Genomic DNA, 23,330 nt, shown 5'->3' on the forward strand with positions numbered 1-23,330 from the left:
ACGAACATGGGATGGCTACGTACGGTGAAACCTATAACTATCCGAGCTGTAAATGATACATCATGTACATGAAGTAGATTTTGAGTGGTGAAAGTATACAATTCATAATATTTACAAAGTCACTTGTAGTAAATCACTTCATTGACTAAGAGACCATTATCACTTCTCATTCATATGCTTTGGTACGCATGCGTCAACATGGTACCAAATGGACCGATCTGTCCCTAACGCATTACTATACGGCCATAACAAAATGGACCTTACAGTACTAGTACTTGTATACTTGCCGACCATATTCTTTTCGTCGGGAGAGCGATATATGCATGAGTTGTTTTCTTATAACGCACGGCGTCTAGCAATACATAGCACCAATCCAAATAAACCTTAAGAAGGTTGATCACAGAATAAATCAAAAAGTTTCAAGCTTCAAATTTAAGTTATTTTTTCTCCATCTCAATATGATCAATAACTTATTGCATAAATCATACGCACAGAAAGTAACGACATATCAACATAAGTAATCAATAAAAAGGAGTAATTGGCAAAAATTATACTTTTGAGGGGGTTGCAGAAATAGGCATTTTGTTGATCAATGAATGGGAAGATGGAGATGGGACGACCATTTAAAACTAACAGAATAGACCTACTCCAAAAGTACACAAGTTATGAATTATATCCTTATTTTTTCCCCTAAAAGATCAACTGAGAGATCACATGAATAAAAAAAAAAATCGGCTGTTTGTTCTAAAAGTGACTTCAAATAATGGATTAGTTAAAATAATTCAAAGTATGAAATAAGTTTCGAGAACTGAGGAGTCAAGCATGACATCATGGAAAATATCCAAAAGGGGCCAAAATAATTGCGTAATCCGAAAAACATCATGCGTAAACAAGATTTACATGACTACCGCGGCATGGCACAATAATTCCTTTCTAGACATCATGATAGGGAGGACTCAGTCGTTTTTTATCCCTCCAAAATGGAGCTCCAAAATGGAGACAAAATACGTATATTTTTTTACGTATACTATTTATTTTGTTATTGTAAACACGACTTCAAGACAGAACACACACACACAAAGAACATGAATAATTGCATTAGTCTTATATCTTCTCACAAATAAGTGAGCTTCCGTTGAGAAATCAGAGAGATAGAAAAGAGAAAGAAAAAGACAAAGATATAATCAGGTAGGCCTAGGTAAGGTCGCTCCCTCAGAGTCTATTCGGTTGATAGCGAGCCAGCTCCGCCTCCGAAGCCAACGCCCTTGGGTCCGAAGCCCTTGCCGTAGCAACCTGCAGTTGTGAGCAAATTAAAAAGAAAAATATCGCTTGCAGAACGCCTTTACCTCGGAACAAAATCCATCTACCTCTCCCTCCCCGATTATAGATTATATGCCTATCTTTTTATCTATATATCTATCTATCTATCTATCTATCTATCTATCTATCTATCTACTTATCTATCTATTTAATTATCATCCACCTATCTACCTATCTATCCATTTATCTATCTTTCTATTTCCGTCTCTTATATCTTTCTATTTACCATCATCTCCTTCTATCATTCATTGAATACTACGTACATCACTGAAAAAGCAAAGTGTTAGTCTGTATTTTCGTAATATTATTTTAAACTTTCGTCATCTCACTCACCATCCTCACCGCCATAATGCATGTTACCATGGTTACCGATATCTGACCGTTTCGACATGACAAAGTCACGTTATCATCTCTATTAAAGTTACGCCATCGTCGTTGATTTCATGTAGGCCATGATCATCACAAGCATTGTAAACATCACCATCATCATCCTTAGCGCCACCACCATCACCATCACCATCTAATTATCATTGTTTTCGATCAGAAGTCCCTTCTCTTTTGGCTACCATGGCAACCACAATATTGTCATCCTCACACAACTTTAAACTTGTGCTCGTCCTCCTTTGCTGACTCACCTTTACAGAAGATCTCGCCATCCTTGTCCGCCAGAGTTGTCGAGTCCAATCGCTTATTGCACATGAAGCAGGTGAAACATTTGTTGTGCCAGATCTGCAATGAGGAGAGACCACACGTGACACCATCATAGATCGATGTTTCCATGGTAACGATGTGAGTAAGGTGCGCAGGGTTTGATCACATTTCACAGCATCAGTATCGACTTTGAGTTTAAGTTCGAGTTTGAGTTTGAGTTTGAGTTTGAGCTGGAGTTTGAGTTTGTGTTTGTTTTCATGTTTGAGTTCGATGTTGAGTATGATTTTTGTACACGCCACAATGTGGCATACTATATACGCCATAATAGTAATCATAATCGAAATTCAAAATTCAAATCAACCCTCTTGAAATTTTAATTGCGTTCACCTCTTCTTTCGGCTATGAGGAAATAGAAGTGCTCTTGGCTGATCATTCATTTGTCCGGGGTATCAGAATTAATTACAACCTTGTGTTATGTATTCAAAATAATGCATTATTTTTAAATGACAACCATGACAACTAACAACCGCTGATATGAGGGAGCAATAGCCACAAACATATCAAATATTCAAAAGGGCTCCGTCACCTCAGCGTTATATCCGAAACAGAATTTGCTGAGTACCATATGTGTAGACCAGAGTATAGAGGGAGAACAGGGAGAGGTATAAAAAGTAGTAGTAGTAAAGGAGGAAGAATATTTAGGAGGAGGTGCAGAAAAGAAAGAGGAGGAAGAGGAGGAGGAGGAAGAGGAGGAGGAGGAGGAGGAGGAGGAGGTGGAGGAGGAGGAGGAGGAGGAGGAGGAGGAGGGGGGGGGTGTAGTTAAGAGCACTTTCTTACGGCGTTAGCACCGACTTTCTTCTCAGCTGCGTAGACGGATCCACCGCACCTTGAACAGCGGTCACCGCCCATATTCGAGACTCCCATCAGGTCGGAATGAGCGTAGGCAGCGGCCATGGCGGGAGCACTCCTGCATGGTTCCAAGGGTGAATGATATAAGAGGGAGTTGTATTGATAAAAAGAGATGCGATAGAAGGGGAGTGGGTGGTGGGTGGGGATTGGGAGTAATAGCGGGAAATGGAGAAATTGATACTTTGGTACAACAAATCGTTATGACGTTTCGTATTCAGACTGGGGGATGACTTTTATCAATTGCAGTATATTCTACCGCAGCATCGTCAACAACACCACGATCACTTGTCTTCACCAATATAAACCATATACCTACATGTAGTTTATGAATCGCCTACACTGGCTTACCAATCTTGTAGTAACGAGAATTGTGTAGAAAAACTGTTCTTTGTTATCATGGATTTATAATCAAGAATTCCCATACCCATTTTGATAACTCCATACATGCTAACAAGAAATATCTGTTCTTCTGATAATCGGTTTACTCATCCACTGTACCAGTCCTATCCACATCGTCATAAGATGATTTCTTTTGCTATTATAGACCAACTTTGTAGAATTGCAAGATAAAACTAGGACTGAGACAGACAGACAGAGACAGACAAGAATGATTTGAAAAATATATTCTTAAAACGTGTCCTTTTCTGATGTTCATGAAGTTTAGGAACTTATGACGCTATTCACATAATTTCAGCTATCTTATATCGCGACAACTTCTGCTGCTTAACTCTATTTACTACTGTCACTAGCACTACCATGCACAGTTTCACAAAGTTGATTCTTTACGAAAAAAAGTACAAAGTACACATTTCTTCGATTTGTTACTGACATAATCTTAAGGGTATAGTATCATTCCTCCTGCTTTCCTCAAACTTTCACGGTTGTGTTCTGCTAATGGTGCTGAATTCATTCAATCCACATGCATATTTGAGTTTCCTTCGTTTAACTGGCATCTGAACATGGGGATGAGGACAGAGAGAATCGTGGTACCACGTTCTCGCACTTGTTCCACAACCCTTGGTCTCATTCGCGGACGAACTCGTGCTCGAACGCACCTGAGACTCTCGTCGGGAAGGTTGCCGAGCTGTTCCCCTTCGTCCATGCCGAGGGCGCCCCCACCGATGCCGAAGCCAATACCTTTAATGCCGAATTTGCGGGCGTGACACTTTTTGCAGTAGAGCTCATCCTCGTGTGGGGCTACCGTCTTTGAGTCCAGTCCGGTGCCGCAAAGAACTAAGATGATTGTTGAAATTGGGAATCGGGGAACATGATACAGAGTGTAGATTAAAACAACAACAACAAACAAACAAACAAACAAACAAACAAACAAACAAACAAACAAAATAAAAGTAAGAATAACGACAACCACAACAAAGACACACACACAAATCAAATAAACAGATGTAGAAATTATACCAGTAGAAACACGTGGCAATAATAACTCCTAACCATTTTGCTAACAGCATGAAATTCGTTATATTGCTACATCTGCATTGGGCTTGATTCAGAAGGTCGAGAGGACCATTCTGAATGTAAATTATATGTTTCTGCACCAGACCGGTGAAAATGAAATTGAACGAGCATGGTATCAATATTTTGTAACAGTGATCACTGAAAACCGTTAACTGATCGATTTTAAAGTGATGAAAAAAAGTTTTCATACTTATTTCTATTGCAGGTGTGATGCGACTTTGAAAGCTTTGTATTTCATCTTTTTTCCCCCTTGATTGACGTGGATGTATATGGGATGAGATTGGTTGGGAGGAGAGGGGGGGGGGGGGAAGGAGGGGGGGGGGAGGGGGGACTACTTACAGCATCTGTGGCAAAGCTTGTGGTAGGAGAACGAGTTGGTTTTAATCTCCTCCGCGGCATATACTGACTTTCCGCAGCGGGAACACTTCTTTCCTCCTCCGAAAGGCATTCTTCAGATCTGGTAGAGCAAGACAAGAAGAAACAGAGAGACAGAGAGATGAAAGATAAAGACGGAGTGGAAAATGCAATTTCGTTTTTTACAGCCCGTAGTAAACATTAAAGACTTTCCTCTAACCAAACCCCTCCCATTTGAACCACATGGCAGTTTCCTCTTCGGTCACTCTTCGGAAGCAAAGTCTTTTCTTCTTCTTCTTCTTCTTCTTTTTCTTCTTCTTCTTTTTCTTCTTTTTCTTCTTCTTCTTTTTCTTCTTTTTCTTCTTCTTCTTTTTCTTCTTCTTCTTCTTCTTCTTCTCCTTTTTCTTCTTCTTCTTCTTCTTCTTCTTCTTTTTCTTCTTCCGAGCACCTACTGAAGTGTATATCATATGACCGTCTGATGTATCCGATTAGTGCTGGTCGGCTATCAGGTCAGTGACAGACATGTTGCGCGTGAGATCATCGGACGATCTCGCTCATCGGATGACGCCCGACATCGTATTGTCTGACACTAAAACCTGATACTAATAGTCGACCCTTGCGAGTCGCATTCATCAGACTGCTATCCGATACACTTCGATAGGTGGCCGGAAGCAAAAAACCTTTGCTTCCGACGAGTGCCGATGGGAGAAAAAAAATCTCTGTCAAACGGGGATATTAGTCCGGACGCCATGTTGTCGCAAGTCGAGCAAGCATCGGATATAAGTGTCGAGTCAGTCAGATATGTGTCAGATAATGCTGTAGGACTATCATGACTACTTGTGGTGTCTGGCCGATATCCGATGACGGTCTGTTGAGTGTCCGAAGATTAACAGTCATTGGACAAGTTAACTTGAGTCCAGGTTCTAAGGCTCTCCTGGCTGTGGAATCACCCTTGGTTAGCCTTGGTGGCATATCTTAAGCTTGTCGGCTCATCCATATCATTGTCGTCGTCATCTTCGTCATTTTCATCATTATTTGAGTGTATGGTCTCAGAGTCTCTCCTGAACTCTCCTTTGTTTTCGTCTCTTTCAATTTAAACTATGTACGGCGATGTAATTGTACAGTAGACCTATGTTTGATTGATTGTGTTTGTTGCTGTCTAGATGTGTGCCGTAGTTTCATCACCAAGTCTGTCTGTTTTCTATGTGTTGTTTTGTTTTTACGTATGAGTTTTGTTTTTAATTTCTGATATATTCATGTTGTATTTCATCCGCACGGATCTGTGGATGAACAGTCTCCGGACTGATCAAGTACGTGTCGTGCTTAAATGAATGCAATGAAATGAAATGAACGTCATCCGTCATCATGATCACATCAGTATGGCATCTCCATTACCATTCACCGCCGTCGTCGCCGTCGCTGCCACCGCAGAAATCGACATCATCGTTCTCGACATTGTGTGGCGTACCAACCGGGCCTCTTCATCGCTGGTAGGTTGGTTGGCAGTGCAATCCCGGAGGACAATGTTTGATGTGTCAGGTGCGGGTTTTCTCTAAGGGTTGTGAACAGCGCCTGGTGTGACTGTGCAACCCAATTCTATGGTGACAGTTCCTGTTGTGATTGGTGCAGACGCAGCAGGGAAGAAGCAGAGGTTGTTCGCTGCTTGCGGTCGCATGGTGGTGGGCTCGTTTCTCTGCTGCCTGCTGGGTTCTCTCCTCCTCCGCTTGCCTGCGCCATCTCTTCACCCTTTTTACGCCAGCAGTCACTGTCACGGTCGTTGGCGGCTACTTTTCCCAGTCATCAGGGTCAATGTTGCAGACTTTCATGTCCCGTTTGCAGACATTTTCAGGATGGGACGTCCTGTGCCTTTGATGGGCCCTAATTACCAGTAGCAAGCTGGCCGTAAAGAAGATCCTTGGAATACGCTCACCTTCCATGCACCCTACATGCCTAAGCCAGCGTAGACGTCTCTGACTTGTTACTTGTTTCAGTAATCCCAATTGCAACTCCTTGGAATCTGTCTACCCGTACTCTACCGGGATGCAATTCACGTCGTGTGCCAATGGAGGTGCAGAAGCGACAAGATATTCAGCATGTATCTCATAATAATGTACAATAAATGTCAAAAGAGTGTCTGCCAAAGTAAAAAACATAGGTCCCTTTCTACAGCATGTGGAGCCCAGCAGGAGTTTGCATCTCATTGATGAAGGGGATGTGCAACCTCTCTGAATCTGGCAGGGGTTGGAGTGAGTACCACAGATCCAGGTAAATTACTCCTGACTCAGCATGGCAAACAAACTTGGGATTTTAGCCCTGGCCAGGATGTCGCTGTGCGGTAGGCCTACTTGGTCCTGCCAGCTATAGGAGATGCCCAGAATGCGATTAAACAGGCAGCGCATGTAAAAGATGTTCAGACAACGTTCCTGTCTCGAGTAGTTAGGTCTCATTGTCATACAGGAAAGTGCCGAGAACACACCATGCTTGGTAGGTCTCCGCATCTTGGTATGCTCTGTAAGCTTTCTGCTGTCCCACGCCATACCCTTTTGGAAAGCTTGTCCAAGGTTGCTGCGGCTCTTCCTATCCACCAGCTGATCTCTATGTCGAGTAATAGAGATGGTCGATCCGAGGTACGTGAGAACATCAGTCACTTCTTATTAGGAACATACCGGTAACAGTATCAGTAATCAAGAAGAACTTCTGGCGTTCTCAGCACAATGCACTTATAAATGGCCACGAATACTGATTTACACGCAAAGCTATGTATCCCATACGTTGCCAACCGGACGTGCACGACATACCATTATTACTTATAATTTACAGAGTTTTCAGAAATCTCTTAATTTTAAAAAGCACATCTGATTCTGAAATACACAACACAATTTAGAAGTCCAAAGTTTTTGTTTCTCCCTAAAAGTGTCAACAAAAGCAGATTTAATGGATAAAATCAATTTCTTATCATCTTTCATAACATGTGCAGTGAAATTCAGAGGTGTTTATGACCGTGTCCAATGATAACAAGATAATATTTTCGGCAGTAGACTTCTGTCAGGCTTTCATGAGTCGAGCGATAATAAAAACCAAGGGGGTATAGTAAGCGAGCTTGCCTAGTTCCTCCTTGATACAAATTTGTGAATTCATGGGAACAATTAAAATTATCAAAGAATATACAGTAAGAGTAAATATAAACTGAGAATATATTTGCTTCCAACATAATCAACTGATAACCATGATAGATGATAATGATATTGTTCATGACTTCGTAATGATTTTCGTAATTTCTCCTGTCCCGACGATGGAATGGCTTGTTCACAGACCTCTTCCTTTTCTGCCCCTCCTTCGCGGCTCCTTCTCCTTTCTCTTTGTGCTTGTTGTGTTGTAAATATGTTGTTTTCTTTATTCTTGCTATAACATCGCACAAGTTGTTTACAAACATGTGCATTTTTTTTTAATACTTTAGGTCTTCGTTTTCCGTTAACAGCTTTGTGTGTATGTGTATATGTATGTATGTATGTATTCATTCTTGTCACCATGTTTTTCTGGTTCACACGGCTCAATGGATTTTGTCTCTGCCCCCAATATTGATATCTTATTTTGCGCTTCTAGGTACTCTCTTAGTATTTTGGCGGTATTTCTTTTTATCATAACAGCTAAAAATTCTTTTATTCAACATAGATAGGCCATACATTTTGGATAGATATGTTACCTGCATATTGTTTACGGTTTGATCCATGTCTAAAACCTCTGCTTTTTAGTTGAACACTCATTATTTTTTTCGCTTTATTTAGTTCCTAACAAAATAATACAATTCCTGCAAAGTACTTATACATTTTTGGCCTCATCATAATACAATAATTCTTACATGCATGTTGTGCTACACTTTAGAGCTTGTGTTTTTTTACTTCTTTGCTTCTATCGGCTTCTGTTCGATGGAAACGAAGAACTTGAATAAAAAAAAAACCAACAACAAAACATGACTCGGATATCCCGAAAATCGAGCGCGCGATGAGCCGTGTCACCAACGACATGAACTTTTCCTCATCACTCAGGACATCATGCCACTGTAAAAAATATATGGAGCCTGGCAACTGAATGTGGGGCGCATTATCATTCTTTCCTTGCTTTATCATGAGACATAGCTGAGATGCCATCAAGTTATCTCTTTATCTGCAGTCTTCTTGCTTCATATAAGTTATAGCAGCATCTGCTAGGAGCAGATAGCTGATACCACCAACCTCCCCCTGCAAAAACAAAATAAAACATCACAATATAAAACAAAACACATTTCTTATTTTGAACTTTATAGTTCGGAACCAAAAAAAAAAGAAAAGGTAAAGGATCAGACTGGTTGCAGACCTTATTTAAGAGAAGTATTTGTGAACACGAGCACCTCATTCTGATTCGTACTTGACGAGGAGGAATCCATTAATGAGCCTGGTGTAACCTGATGAATTAGGGCAACCGCTGTTTGAACGCGGCAGTCGGTTGGCTCCTTGTGTCGCAAGGACTTAACTATACGTTAAAAGGTGCCCTGGATCAAATGGCCGTATTATGTATAATGACTGCTCTCAAAGCATGCTGGGAAAATTACATATACCTATCGAGGTTTGTTAATCCGAAAATGAAATAACAGCTGAATAAGGTTCGTTAAACCAAACATTTGTGGTGTTTATCCAAATGTTTATTATTTCGAATGTTCGTTAGTTCGAAAATGACATGAGGTTCGTTATTCCGAAGGTTTATCCGAAAATGAAATAAAAAGGTGCGTACTTATACGTACCTTTGGAAAAGCTTCGTTGTCGGGTTAACAAACCCCCAGAATAAAGAATCGCAATTTTATCTTCGGACTAACGAACGGTAACCCAAGTGTTTCACCAGTTAACTTATGTAGTACAACACAAAAGATCGAGAATCCAAATTCAATCGAGAACCAATTAAGGACCCATTGTATACCAAAATAAATGCTTTCGTGAGTTCTCTGTTTAGGTACATGTATATTAAATTGAAACAGTGTGGAATTTTTGCAGCGGAGCAGTGATGAAGAAATTACAGTGTTGCAATCCCTACCATTTTCAACAACATTTCTTTTATACAGTAAAATCACATGATTGTAGATTTTCTTTACACTATATTTTCCTTTCAATAAGACATGAGGCTCACTGATTTCATATAGTATGACATTCAGAATGATGCAATTAATTATAGTTGAAAGATTTAGTAAAAGAAATTAGTGAAATATAAATTGTTAGTCATGTCTCATCAGTGTAATGTGATAACTCACTCTGACCACCAATGAATTGGTGTGATAGTGGGCCTATGCAACTTAAAAACCCACATATACAAAACACCTTCACTCTGTGGTAGGCTTAATAAGTACAGTGTTTCAAAGTGCGTCAACAGCATGATACACTGCATGAATTCCAGGAACAAGGTTACACTGGTCTGGAGTACAGACGTAACTCCTGGGATTTTCATACAAATCTCGTTGCACTACCGCAGCTGCTATCGCCCTGGCCAGTCCACTACCGTCAGCACCTCAGAGAGATTCCGTAATATGACAGGAACAGTTGTTCCTAAAGTCGCAGTCTGCATTAAGAGCAGATGAGTCTCAAGGATTTGCCACGAAAATACGTCTTCCATCGCCTTGTTGTAACGGTCGAAATAGCGACGCAGCATTTGTCTCTAATTTTGTTTCTGCCTTTTTTTTCCGAGAAATGTTTTTCGTTCCATGCTGTGTCCCTTCGTCATAAATTCCTACAGTAGGATTGAAGTCTCATGTATAATTGGGTATGATAGTTTCTCCTTGATACATTCATGAACAAGGAAAGATAAAAGAACCTTGACCGAAATCAGTACTTTCTGTTGAATGTCTCTTCTGAATGGTTTTCTACAAGGTAATAATGTCGATTTATTCATCTCTATATACCTGATCTGTACCGGTCATAGGGAAAGACAAGAAGTAGTGTCATTTGGGCACAACTGATGCCGAGTGTTTTCGTCAATAAGACAGTGTGTGTATGTCTTTATGGGTTTTATTATTGTAAAAAGTGGAGGAGTGCTGCCCCTGCTGGTACAATTACTGCTCTTCAGGATTGTCTATTGGTCGATAGTGTAATTGATTTATGAACTTAACCCCATGTCACTAAATATTATATACGAATATAATTCTAATATCTGTACATTTGGCTTTAACTTAACTCAGTTTCAATTTGATTACAAAATTAGTGCTGATTTATCAATGCTCCTCAATCAATAAACTGATTTTTGTTTGACCTGATTTACATTTTTTTCCATTGATGGCTGAAATCTATGCATAATATTGCTATACATACACATATAAAATAATGATTTATTATACTAGACAGTGTATAGGCTATAGTACGCACACGTAATAATAATGGAATGCATTCTGTGTGAGTTGGGGACAACGAAGATATTCAACATTGTGGTGGAGTACACAAGCGATGGATCGCAGCGACCGAGCGTGGGGAGGATGGGGGGGGGGGGGGAGGGCCTCCCATATGAGGGAGCTTTTGTATTCTTAGAATTGGAATTCAACGATCTTGTGTAAGATGTTATAAATGGGGAGTAATATCCATTTTTTAAAAAGATTTTCAGTCACAAAGAGGAAAAGTTGGTTAATCATTTAAGTTCGAGGAAAAAAACCCGAACAACTAAATTTTTTTCAATGATTTCGAAAATCTAATATCTAATTGCAGCAACCAAGATGTGGGGTGGGGGGGGGGGGCACTCTAAAGAGTCAGGTGTGCTGCAGGTGCCGCCCCAGCTTCTCCCAGGGCCTGTTTATCTCAATGCGTATTATTTTATCGGGATCCGTTCATAATTTTTCGACTTTACTAACCAACGTTATGTACAAGCAAGCAACCAGCCAACCAACAAACAAACACTGGGGGAAAATAATATAATAGAATCCCCTTGACGAAGGCTATTATGACATTAGAACAGAGCGACATTGGGGAGAGTATACTTTCCCAACTCTGGACATAGCTTACATGTTGCACAATGTGTATGTGACGGGGTCGTGACCCACGAATAAAGATGCACGCACGCACGTACCCTCGGGAAATTGTTGTAAATGATAGGCCTATTACAGCATGTATTCACGACCTATGCTAGCCATGACTGACAGCATGTGATTTTCTTGTGTCATAACATTGTGGTAAGAGTTACATTGACAGCTTGGCAGCAGTGCAGCCCAGATTCATCCATTGACGATCTACTGACAGAACCCCCCCCCCCCCCGATCAATCTGGCCATGCATTTTGCCATCTACACATCAAAAGCAGTGTCGTATTGAGGGCGCGGTTTAAGGTTGTTTCATGGTATAGCATCTGAATTTGGATGTGAAAAGGCTTGAAGATCAAAAAGGGGTTTAAAAGAGTATCGTTCTCTGACTATTCAATCGGAACGTTTAACCCTTTTCCCCCTTAATGGTTTTCATGGCGTACATCCAGGTATCATGTAGACACATAGACTACTAACATGTTCACATCTCAGGAAGATCATTAAGACTTGCTCTTTAGAAGTTGACCATCTTGTTTCAGATACACGCGTGTTCAACAAGATCGTAATATCATGATGGCTGTAATTATAATGATTGATAATGATTATAGTAATTATAATTCATCGGTTTTTAATGACATTGTATGCATTAATAGTTTATTATACTTCATGATACCTTTATCAGGGGCGGATCCAGGGATTCCGTAAATTTTTTCTTTTTATTTCTTTTGTTTCAACAAAAAATAAAGGGGGGGGGCGTGCGCCGGTTGCGGTCCTCCCTGGATCCGCCCCTGTTTATTGTGTATTTTCTACAAAATGATGAAATAATGATTGTGTAATGTAGACCTTATACTATACTTTGTATTTTGCTACGGTTTTTGTGGACGAATGGAAATAAATGTCAATTGAAAAATTGAACTGCCATTATCAAAATGTCTTTCCTATTATTTCAGGCCTGGTATCCTGAGGGCTACAACTTCGTTTACTATTCTGCGTAACTGTAAATCATCTTCGACGCAATTTCTCCTATATGCTTTTTAAAATTCTTTTCCTCTTTTTCGCTTACCCCATAAAATCCACTGCCCTCCGTCTGGTCGATCTCCCCCAAATTCTGGAAGAGTGTTCGTTCGTTTGTTTGTTTGTTTGTTTGTTTGTTTTATCGGAGCGTGTTCCATAACCACACTGAGCACGAAATCGACCACATACTTACGGCTCGTAAGGCCAATAGCGCAGTGTTAAGGGAAACACCATTTCTTGTTCAAGTAGACTTCGAGAAACAGAGTGAAATCAGAGAAAACGAACGATATACTTTAATGTTCCCTTCAGACTAGTTTATAGACTACAAGAAAGGTGATTCTCGACTCCATAAAAAAGGCATTTGTATAATTTTGAAGCAACGCAATTACAAATCGTGAGGCAATGACGCTTCAAATTGTATCTAAGATTTTCCGGTCTGTTCATCTTAGTTTACTTTACCATTAGATTAAATAGAAAGGCCTACACGGAATTGTAATCTCTGAGACCTCGAAATCATTTCAAAATCATGCATTTGCTCGAAATCGGATGGGGAGAATAACTGTGGAGATGACGCCCTGAACACTCGCAGTGCTTGGGCCAACGGTACATTGCCGGGATGGAATTAAAGTAATTCTGAAAACAGGAGCCAAGGCTGTAGACAGTAGCTGTGTACTACAATCCGTCCGGCACTCATGTTGTAATCCCAACGTGTCGCTCCTAAACAAGCACGGAGGGTCAGGCAGCAAGGCGGGGGGAGCGCGGACGTGTTGCGAATTGCTCGCACACCCAAAGAAGTCATCCGGTCACATACCACGCTCGCCGCCGCGCCCGCCCAATATGGGCATGGAATGAAGCGAGTTTTTCCCCCTTTCTACGATTGGCATTGATTGGGAGGTTGGAAGTGGTGGTATAGTGGTGGTGGTGGTGTGTGGGCGAGGGGGTGGGGGTGGGGTGAAGATAGCAGGTCCGTCCGGGTGTTGATAACAAGAGAGAAGCTACTGCCATGACCCATAATGCTTTGTGCTAATCACTTACAACATGAAGGCAACTCATGTCAAGACTAAATATAAAATACCTATTATCCCGGATATGGTCATTTCTGTATTACATCGTAAAGGAGAGAGCTGTCTCGGTTGTTCTGTAATTCTTGCGGGCGAAATCTACATGTTTTTTTCCTTAAAATGGTCTTCAGTATTCAAGTCTGTATACTGAAGATTGCAGAAGACAGAAGGAAGTAAAGAAAAATAGAGAAAGAAAATGATTTAATCTTTTAGTATTCTAGAATATAATACTTGCAGATTTGAGTTCTTGGGTGATTCTACATTTCTTTTCTTTATGTTATCATTCATCATAAAAGTCACAGGACTTCGACCTCAGTTGAAGAGAGATCATTATCACAGTCTCAATGAGATTACATTAGTGGGCATTCCTAACTGAACAGATGAAGATGAAAAGGAATACAATGAACATTTATGAATGTCGTTTAAAAGAGAATTCAACACATCAGGGGGCGTTTCATCAACGAGTTCGTCGGAGATTTCACCGACAAATTTGCTATCAGCCAATCAGACCAAGGATTTCATTAGCTTTTAACAGTTGTCAGTATAAATCCTTGCGTCTGATTGGCTGATAGCAAATTTGTCGGTGAAATCTCCGACGAACTCGTTGATGAAACGCCCCCCAGGTGCATTATGATAATTCTTGGGGATACATGAACAAGTATCCGGTGCGTAGATTAAATAGATGCCATTTACTTGCTTGTTTAGTCGAGTGTATAAAGTTCTATTAGACTGAAACATGATATAAATCAAAGAAGGAATCACATCATGTTTAAAGGTATCAGGTTTTAATGCAAAGCCCATTGTTTCAAAGTTTGTCCCGGCCATGTGGAATCTCGACAGAAATCGGCGCACTAATGAACATGATGAATGCCAATCGCCGTGTAGAGTCAGTTGATGACCAATCATGGTAATGTCGTGTCACACTCTCCAAGAAAGAAACTAATTAACTCGTTCCTTTCAAAAAACCTGGTGGCCTGTAAATCAAATCTATGGGGATTTCAGAATTCAGTATGGAACGGGTTAACACAACAATCCTTGCTATGAGGGAGCGGCTGGAAACTCGTTCAGCGATACCATATCATTAACCATCGACCGTTTATCACCCTCAAACTTAAATGCCACTATAGAACAGCGCCCTCATTTAACCAATGCTGACATTTGAAACATTATTTCGTCACTTTATGTAGCCTTTATAATGATGATACACGATTGATGCGCTACAAGTCTCCCATATCATTAACCTCCCTTCTGAATTACTGCCGACACATTATACTGTTGGCTCGGAGCTTGAAAAGATCTGTTTATAAGGTTGAAAATCTGATGGGATCATTGTGCAGCAACCAAATTAATGTACCCCTGCTATGTTTTGTTTCATTTAATTTGTTCATCTATCAGTCTTTTAAAAACAATACAGAGGGTATACTAAAATATGTCAGAGTCCAAACCACTACACCGTCTTGACACAGTGTCACCGTGTCACATCGACTAGCTAGTGGCAATTGAAGGTGTTTTCCGACACAACGGAATGCACCCTTCCTTTTTATCAAACGATTTGTAGCTGTCGTTCATGAACTTATAGAGTATAATGATGGAGACAGTATTGAATATCATAAACGAATTTCTGTAGACTACATCAGTTGTCATTGTCTCCACTTGTCAATATATTTCAAGTTGTTATCCTCGGGAAATTATAAAAAAAAATATTTCCTTGTAAGATTATTGTATCTTTGTTCTGTTCTCATATTATCATATTTTTTTTTTGGGGGGGGGGGGGTGAAAGAGTTTATACGCGTGTGTCTGTGCATGTACATGACCTCATGATTACGGATAATGGTACACTGTACATTCCATTTCCAAAACTTACCAGCTAAACTCTGTCAAAACACGCTTCGCCATTTGAGAACGTATTCTTTACTTCGGCTAGACCTCTGAAGCAGATTGTGTCTGATATACCTTCTGTCTCTCGCAACGCCCGTTTGGCACGCATGTTTGTTTTTACTTGGTCTGCTAGCAAACAATGAGAGACCAGTCAATCAATTCGACATTCCATTGCGCGCGTCTAAACAGTTTCATGCGGCACCGTCCAAAGTAATTACCACATCACTAAGCTGATTCGCTCAGCCTGTCTACGACCTTTGCCCTTTGACACCGGTACTAACGATAGACCACTTAATACGCGTGCTCGGCACAGCGTGAAGCCTGGCAGCCCAGGATAGGATTTCCCTTTCGGTTTTGACCCGTTAAAGCTACCGTAACAAGCTTCTTGAGCGCTTAGTCACGAATTGTTTTCATGGGAAGTAAGAGCAAATCACGGATTCCAGCTTTCCCTGTGACATATCACAACTACAAATCTGACATTTTGCCTACGATGGAGAAAAAACGTGTTTACCGACAAAAAAAACTTCCATCAGATTTTCTGATCTAAATATATATATCGCCTATAGTTTCGTGCAACCCTTACGAAGAACAATGATATGCCACAGCGATGTAACAAATTTGATCTATTGTCTTTGTCACAATTTCAAGCCCTTAATACCTCTCAAGTCTTCCTTATAAAGTGATACATCTTACAGGGGATGGTAATTCACATTTTCTCAAAGTTCAAATCTGTACACATTTTCTCTCTTCAGATATAGGCATAAATATCAATAGTAAATATCAAGAATCTCTTATCAGCTATCTGGGAATCTACACCCTACAAGCAATGCTTCTATGTAGATTCCTCATATTTCATATGTTAATTTGTCTTAAATGCTGAACTTGACAATTATTCATCCATACTTTTGTATCATTACGTTTATGGTTTAGTTATTTGTTGAAATGTGAAATATGGAACAATAAAAACAAAAAAACAAATATATTTCTTTCGATTTCATCCAGGAAGACATGGTTAATCGGATTCAAACCTTGGAAAATGCCCTAACTAATATAAAATAAAATTCACTTGGTTTAGTGCGATATGTAGGTCTACATGAAATTCAGGCCAGTGACCGAATGACTCCTCCCTGGACATGCTTGAACGTCATCTTTCAAAAGTGAGGAGGTCCAGAGCGCGTTAGAGGGTACTGGTCAATTTCCCCTTCCCGCGCAATCACCAGTCCTGTCAGCACCCCTGTCGTCTGCTCGAGTCTAGAAGCAGCAGGCAAAGGGATGACGAGTAATCGCGTCGTCACAGGGTAACCTCAATTACCCATTTCTAGACAGTCTTGATAATGCTCCTCATAATTTCATAATCAGTAACTTCTTTTCCCCATGAATTGTCCTTCATCTCGGTATCGCCAATACCTAGATGTCGCGCGTAGAGCAGCGTTTTAGATGCACTATGGGATACTTTACGGGACAAACTCGTCCCGGTTTTGGTTGCACATGCACTCAGATCACGCCCTGTCTTTATCCAGAGGTATTTTTTGTTGAAGATTTCTTCGCTCTCCATCATGTGACCAGCACATTGAAGCCTTGCAGAAGTGAACCATGACTCTAGTTTCAACTCTTTTAAGCTGAATTATAGCCAAGAAAAAAGGGGTAACAACCATGACAATGGAAAAGCAGACAAATAACTCCATTTAATCATATGAGGACAGCTATACTGCGACTCGCGTGAGACAACCGGAAGCGAACAAGGGCTTCGAGGAATCTTACAGTGCATCTGTGACAGAGCTCTTCAGCGTGCACAGACATTTTCTGCGCATTGGCGATACCGAGAATTATTGAAGTACATGTAATGCAATACGATCTAATGTAAAAACATTTCTTTTAATACATACAGAGTCGACCATGTATACTTCGATCAGAACAGAGACCATAATAACCATTGGAAATGACCAGGAAAGAAATTTGTTTGATGTCAAGAAGTCTATGTGAAGTCGAATGTGACACTTTGGTTGAGGAGGAAACTTTCTTTGCGTATTCTGAGTCATGATTCTTCCTTCATGTAGGCCTAATTTGAGTAATTCGCACTTTCATAAGCTGATACTATATATACATTATATATATATGTATATATATATATATATATATATATATACATATATGTGTGTGTGTGCGTGTGTGTGTGTGTGTGTGTGTGTGAGTAAATTTTATATAAATGTGCTTTCATTAATTTCTGGTAATTGAGTCTATGGGTGAAGAACTTTTTTTGGTAGCGAAAAAGGCTCAAATTTTGCTCTCATGATAATCAGCACTCTTCCTAAATCTAACATCTACACAGTCTTTCAACATTTCACTGTTTTGCCTTAGGGATATTATTCTCTTAGTCGATTTTGTCCAAAAAACATTAATAGGTGAAACAAAACGTAAGTGTGTCCTTTAGTACTAGTATAACAATGGGATCGATCATCCCAATTGTTGATTTTCAGTCCAAAGAGAAACAAGAATGATTGAGGCATTATATCGTATAAGAGTATGAACAGATAAGTCATGATAATCTTTTACATGTGATTAATTAAAATTTGATTAATGAATATAATATATCTTGGTTTAGGAATTATTTGGTTTGCATTTTTTTTTCTGGATTTTACAAAACTCCGACACCGCACCGCCGAACCCCCCCCCCCCCACAATTCCCAAAGGAGGGGGGGGGGGTGGGGATCGGTCATATCTGTTGCTATTGGGGTTGGGTCAATACGATGTCTTTGAATCTTGCTTTAAACATATGGACACAAAGAAGGTCATTTATAATTATTTACCACGCTTATAAAGTTTTTAAAGAATTCGTGCAGATACAAAAAAGTGATCTGTGATCTTTCATGGATCACCTAGTTATATGGTATCCATGTAATTTATTCACTTTTTTTTTTCTTTTTACACTTCTTGACATAATGCCGGCATCCCACTCGCAACAGAGAATCTCAAAGCAAGAATTGATGTGGTCCGATCTGTATCTATAGCTTACGCACACGAAAGGCTCAATGATTGTGTCAGAGCAGAAACCTGGCCCGGAAATGATGGAATGATGGGATACATCAAACCTCAAACTGCCTCTCATTTTCACCCATCACCCACACAAAGGAGAACAAAATATTTGCGCTATCACTAATATTCGCGGCATTTCTGGTAGGGCTCATCAGGAGAAGGAAATCTTTACTGATCCATTTGCACATTCTCTTCTTGCTTCCGTATATTGTTCTTGTGTCCGGGCCGGATTGCTGTCCAAGGTCAGCCCTTAAAAAAGTTGCGCGCACTTTACGGACACGTCTGGAATGCTTTACTACCACGTTGTGACTGATACCCCAAGTACTGGTAAATATACACGCTTCCTTTGTATCCGGTCACCCGGTCACACGATACATAGCAAAAGCATGGTAGGCACGCGCGATCCATCGCAGTTGACCTGTCAGTTCCATCTGCAATGTTTATCCCGGAACACTCACGGGCTATATAGGTCACGTATACCTTGAAAGATAGTAAACATCCTCCTTCTGGTGTATAGAACTGTACCTGAGTGACATCTGAGTGTCTTCCAAATATTATTTCATTTTCTTAGAAGGAAATTCTTAAACAATAATCTTAGAGGGTTATCTTCTACTTCGCCCTGACATCTTAGGTAGATGTTAAATCAGCGAATCTGTCTGTGTCTTCTGATCTGCTAAAGTTAAGGCCTACATCACGGGCGAAATACGAGTGATGTTTATCTCAAGACGTCCTGAAGGTAGTTTGAAAAGAAAATAATCAGCTTCCCCTGTTCATACAACAAAACTCATGGATAAAGTGAAATTATTATTGTTGTACTCGAGGTAAACATATATATTATTCTGTTTTCACGTGGAACATAACCTCCTTTTCAACGAGGTAAATATTTTATTAGTTGTAGGCCTATAATGAAACAAAAATCAGTAAATCAATACAATCCATATAGTTTATCACAGTTTATACATTTTAGATTTAGTGTTTACATAAAGTTTACATAAACACAAACACACGTGCCCACACACACATACACACACACACACATACACACAAAGATATCTCAAAACTCCTTTAGATTTGCCAATTGATTAGTTTACTAAAATATGCTTAAATTGTCATACCGCTATGATAAAGATTTTTCCTGATAACCAAGAGAGCTTGCTAGTGGTTTGCTCGACAGAGAAACAACTGGCTCATCCAAACATGCATTCCAAGAGTTGAGATGTACCTACAAGCGAATGGAATAGACTGTTATTATGGGCCTTGTATATCCAAAGAAGAAATATTATTTGAATACAGTGTAGGCCCCTTATAGATATCAGACTAGCATATCACATCAGTTACGGAGGGCGCCTCATTGATGGACCGTCAGTGTGACACGAAAGTACAGCTGTCGTTCGACATGAGCATGGCCTCACGAGGACTTAACTCTTTTTCTCCCAGGGGGCATCAAAATCATAGTCTAAGTTTCCAGACATTATCATTCACACCTTGCTTTGATTCTATCGCTATCCAATCAGCCAGCGTGGATGTGCAGTACACTGTAGCATGCGATATCATATTGCCAGTCGACACGCACAGGAAAAGCAACTATAAAAGCGGGAAGCGCCTTGTCGAATGGGTGCACCGACAAGGGACACACAGATCTAAAATATAACCGTGCCCTTGGAACTAGGTTACGAAGATTCACTGCTTGAGCGCGAGTTGCATTCCCCGAATTCCCGGGAGCATGACTCAAAGACCTCTGAATGGAGGCTATACAGGACGCTCCAAGCATCGGTATCGGTTGTAAGTGAGGAGCACGAGAAGCGATTGAAGTGACTTATGGCCACAGTATGTCGTAAGGCCGCCATCGTCGGAGGACTAGGACGTGATAATCCTTGCGAGGACTATTTATGACAACACGCACTGTACGACCTGGCACAGCAGCTGGACCAGATAGATAGCTGCACCTTACCGTCAATCATCCAATTACATTACGGGCACTCAGAAGGGCGCCGAACAGTCCATGCTAATTATGCATGTGGTTTTGGCACCTTGAATGTATACTACAAAGCTGTACTGCAGGATAAGCAGGAAAGAGAGTTGCTAGTAGGATTGTGACAAAGTTTTATAGTTATAATTATACAGGAGTACATAAGATAGGCAGACACAAACACGTGTCGTATCGATAGGCAGGGCTCCACACTGACTTTTATTTTTGGTGGCCCAAAGGCAAACATCCGACCTTTTTTTGGTGGCCCGATCAGGCCACCACATTATTCATTTCTGAAATTTTGGTGGCCCGACGTGCGTTTTTGGTGGCCCCGGGCCACCGGGCCACCGTTAGTGTCGAGCCCTGCGATAGGTATATGGCCGGTGGATATATTTATGGATAGGTGCGTTTATAAGTGATGTGTATGCAAACATATCAGTGTAACACAAAGTTCAACATTGACCATTATAATGAGCAGATTGTCATATGGTTACGGATGAAAATACATCAGATTAAAAGCTGAATATATATCTATGTGTCTCTCTCATTCAATATAACATACTAAAAAACAAACAAACATAATATTACAGATTGCAACATAATGTAACACGTGACATAATGTTTGTGTTGTTTTCGTCTCTTGACGAATATAGATAAACTGAGTTTTTCACAGGTCCATAGGTAGGTGAATACCAAGGTAAATGCAAATTTCATAGAACGTTGGAAGAATAATCATCTGACAACTTTGGGTGGGTAATTTTACAAAATCCGAGTTAAAAACCATTCATTATTTGTTTTATGAAATAATGATGAAATTCAAATTTCGCGGCAGCTATATTCGCAAGATTGCAAATGTCAGATTTGAAATCGTGGTGTTTTACTCTCCCTACTCACCTATCTGTTAAGTTTCAACACAAACATATTTTTTATGCAATTATTAATTGCACATATCAATATTCCATGAAGAGTCATAACGTATTCATATCTAGTTCAATCTGTTGTTACGGCATGTTTTGATATTGGGGTGCAAAATGTCAAATACAAGAAGAAAATTCAATGGCTGCACGTTTTCCCAATGACACTTCTCGTTTTATTTCGTATGCATCAATTTTGATGACAAAAATGGACTGACATTATCTTGTCACCGAAGAAACAGTTCCTTATGTTATTGGACAGTCGGAACCAGTTGTTAAGTGATATGATTGGAGGGAAATTTTGAAGTCATTATAATTATAAAACTATTCTTCATGATTGATAGTTCATATTCCCAAGAAGGTTACTTTTCTGAACTGAAGTGCAAAGACGTCGATTTTTCTTTTATCGAAGGTGAGTTATCATTTATTACTAATAAATGATAACTCACCTTCGATAAAAGAAAAATAATAATAGTAATAATAATAATATTAGATCGATCAATATATCTCAAAAGTGCCTGCAAGGCTATAATATGTCTTATCTGAACATTTCGATCCACTGCTCGATCTTGGCTGATTTTTCAAAGGAAAGAATATTGAAAGAAAGTAACATAATATTTAATATCATTATTCGGAAATTGAAACGTATTCGGAATGACGTTAAAAAGAGAGATACAAAGATAGCTAGATATAGAGAGAGTAAAAAAAAAAGAGAGAGAGAGAGAGAGAGAGAGAGAGAAGGAAGGAGATGGGTTGGAGAGAGGGAGGTATAGAGGAAGAGTCAGACAGCGAGATGAAGATATAATACAACTCATGACCGTCTCATATTCCGATAACCCGATACCATCGCACCACACATCAGTTCGCATGAAAAATTTCAATGTCAGAGGTCACGAAGCGTTTGTTATGAACTCCCCGTGATCAAATGAGCGCATTGACTGGTGTAATTATGATATGAAATAGTGTTACTTACTACGCTATACGACGTCTCACACAAGAATCCTAAGACGATGAGCTGTAGTTATATCGAGATGTAGAGAGGGAAAGCAGCTTGCGCGCTAATAGAAATTTCCCGCCTCTGGCTGATCGTCTGCTGAACGGGCCTTTTTGGCAAAACGTCAAAAAGATGGATCAGAAATAGAACCTTGACCAAGACGCGGGAAACTGGTTCGTCGGCGAAACTCTTCCTGCTCGGCCAACTTTAGCTCCAAGTTGATGTACTAACCTTCGTCTAGAGCAAACTGCGGACAAGAGATTACATCCATCGTATTCATCCTTGGTAATTTTCTTTGCTCTGTTTGCACACGGCACTTCGAAATTGAACCGGGTGTTTTAAAGCCCATCACTTTGGATCTTACTTCTGTTTTTTGCGCACAGCACCCTGTTGGCAGTGACCCGTCGGGTATGTCGTCCATTTTTGGACGCACGGCAAAATGGGGGTAGTGACAACGTCGAACTGTCCGCAGAGCTCCCAAGTCGAATAGTCTAAGTTAAATGCGTTTTTGCGTAGGAGCGTGTGCAACATTGCTGAGAGACCACGCACTTTGTACTTGAGAACTAGATCACTCATGGTCACCTATAATGCCGGGGGACAGAAAAAGCTACTGACATCACGATTATTCTGTTGTCTTCGCTTGGTATAAAGATATCTTGCATTCCCTCGATGCAATGACAAAGAAGTGCCAGAGATGTGGCATGGCTGAGATAATAATCATTATTGGTATCAAGACA

General features: G+C 40.2%; 1 protein-coding gene across 1 annotated transcript; it reads right to left on the minus strand.

Annotated features, from left to right (window-relative positions):
• Window positions 1-1,115: 1,115 nt before the first annotated feature.
• LOC139709530 (cysteine and glycine-rich protein 1-like) lies at window positions 1,116-22,810 on the minus strand. Its single transcript, XM_071621488.1, has 6 exons — window positions 22,573-22,810; window positions 4,693-4,810; window positions 3,936-4,113; window positions 2,809-2,938; window positions 1,956-2,049; window positions 1,116-1,293 (listed from the first exon to the last, which is right to left on the minus strand). The coding sequence occupies exons 2-6, from the start codon at window positions 4,799-4,801 to the stop codon at window positions 1,220-1,222; spliced, it is 585 nt and encodes a 194-aa protein (XP_071477589.1). The 5' UTR covers window positions 4,802-4,810; window positions 22,573-22,810; the 3' UTR covers window positions 1,116-1,219.
• Between the last annotated feature and the right edge of the window lie 520 nt (window positions 22,811-23,330).

The sequence above is a fragment of the Diadema antillarum genome, unplaced genomic scaffold, assembly GCF_040938485.1.
Source record: "Diadema antillarum isolate AM-2024a unplaced genomic scaffold, OU_Dant_1.0 seq00001441_RagTag, whole genome shotgun sequence".
Lineage (NCBI taxonomy): Eukaryota > Metazoa > Echinodermata > Echinoidea > Diadematoida > Diadematidae > Diadema > Diadema antillarum.

What these genes read in the sequence shown, in the direction of transcription:
- LOC139709530 (XM_071621488.1), bottom strand. Translation starts at nt 4,801, where the DNA reads ATGCCTTTCGGAGGAGGAAAGAAGTGTTCCCGCTGCGGAAAGTCAGTA. An exon ending in CTTCCCGACGAGAGTCTCAG is followed by an intron (nt 2,939 to 3,935) that starts GTGCGTTCGAGC and finishes GGAACCATGCAG; the next exon opens with GAGTGCTCCCGCCATGGCCG. An exon ending in AGAAAGTCGGTGCTAACGCC is followed by an intron (nt 2,050 to 2,808) that starts GTAAGAAAGTGC and finishes TCCTCATTGCAG; the next exon opens with ATCTGGCACAACAAATGTTT.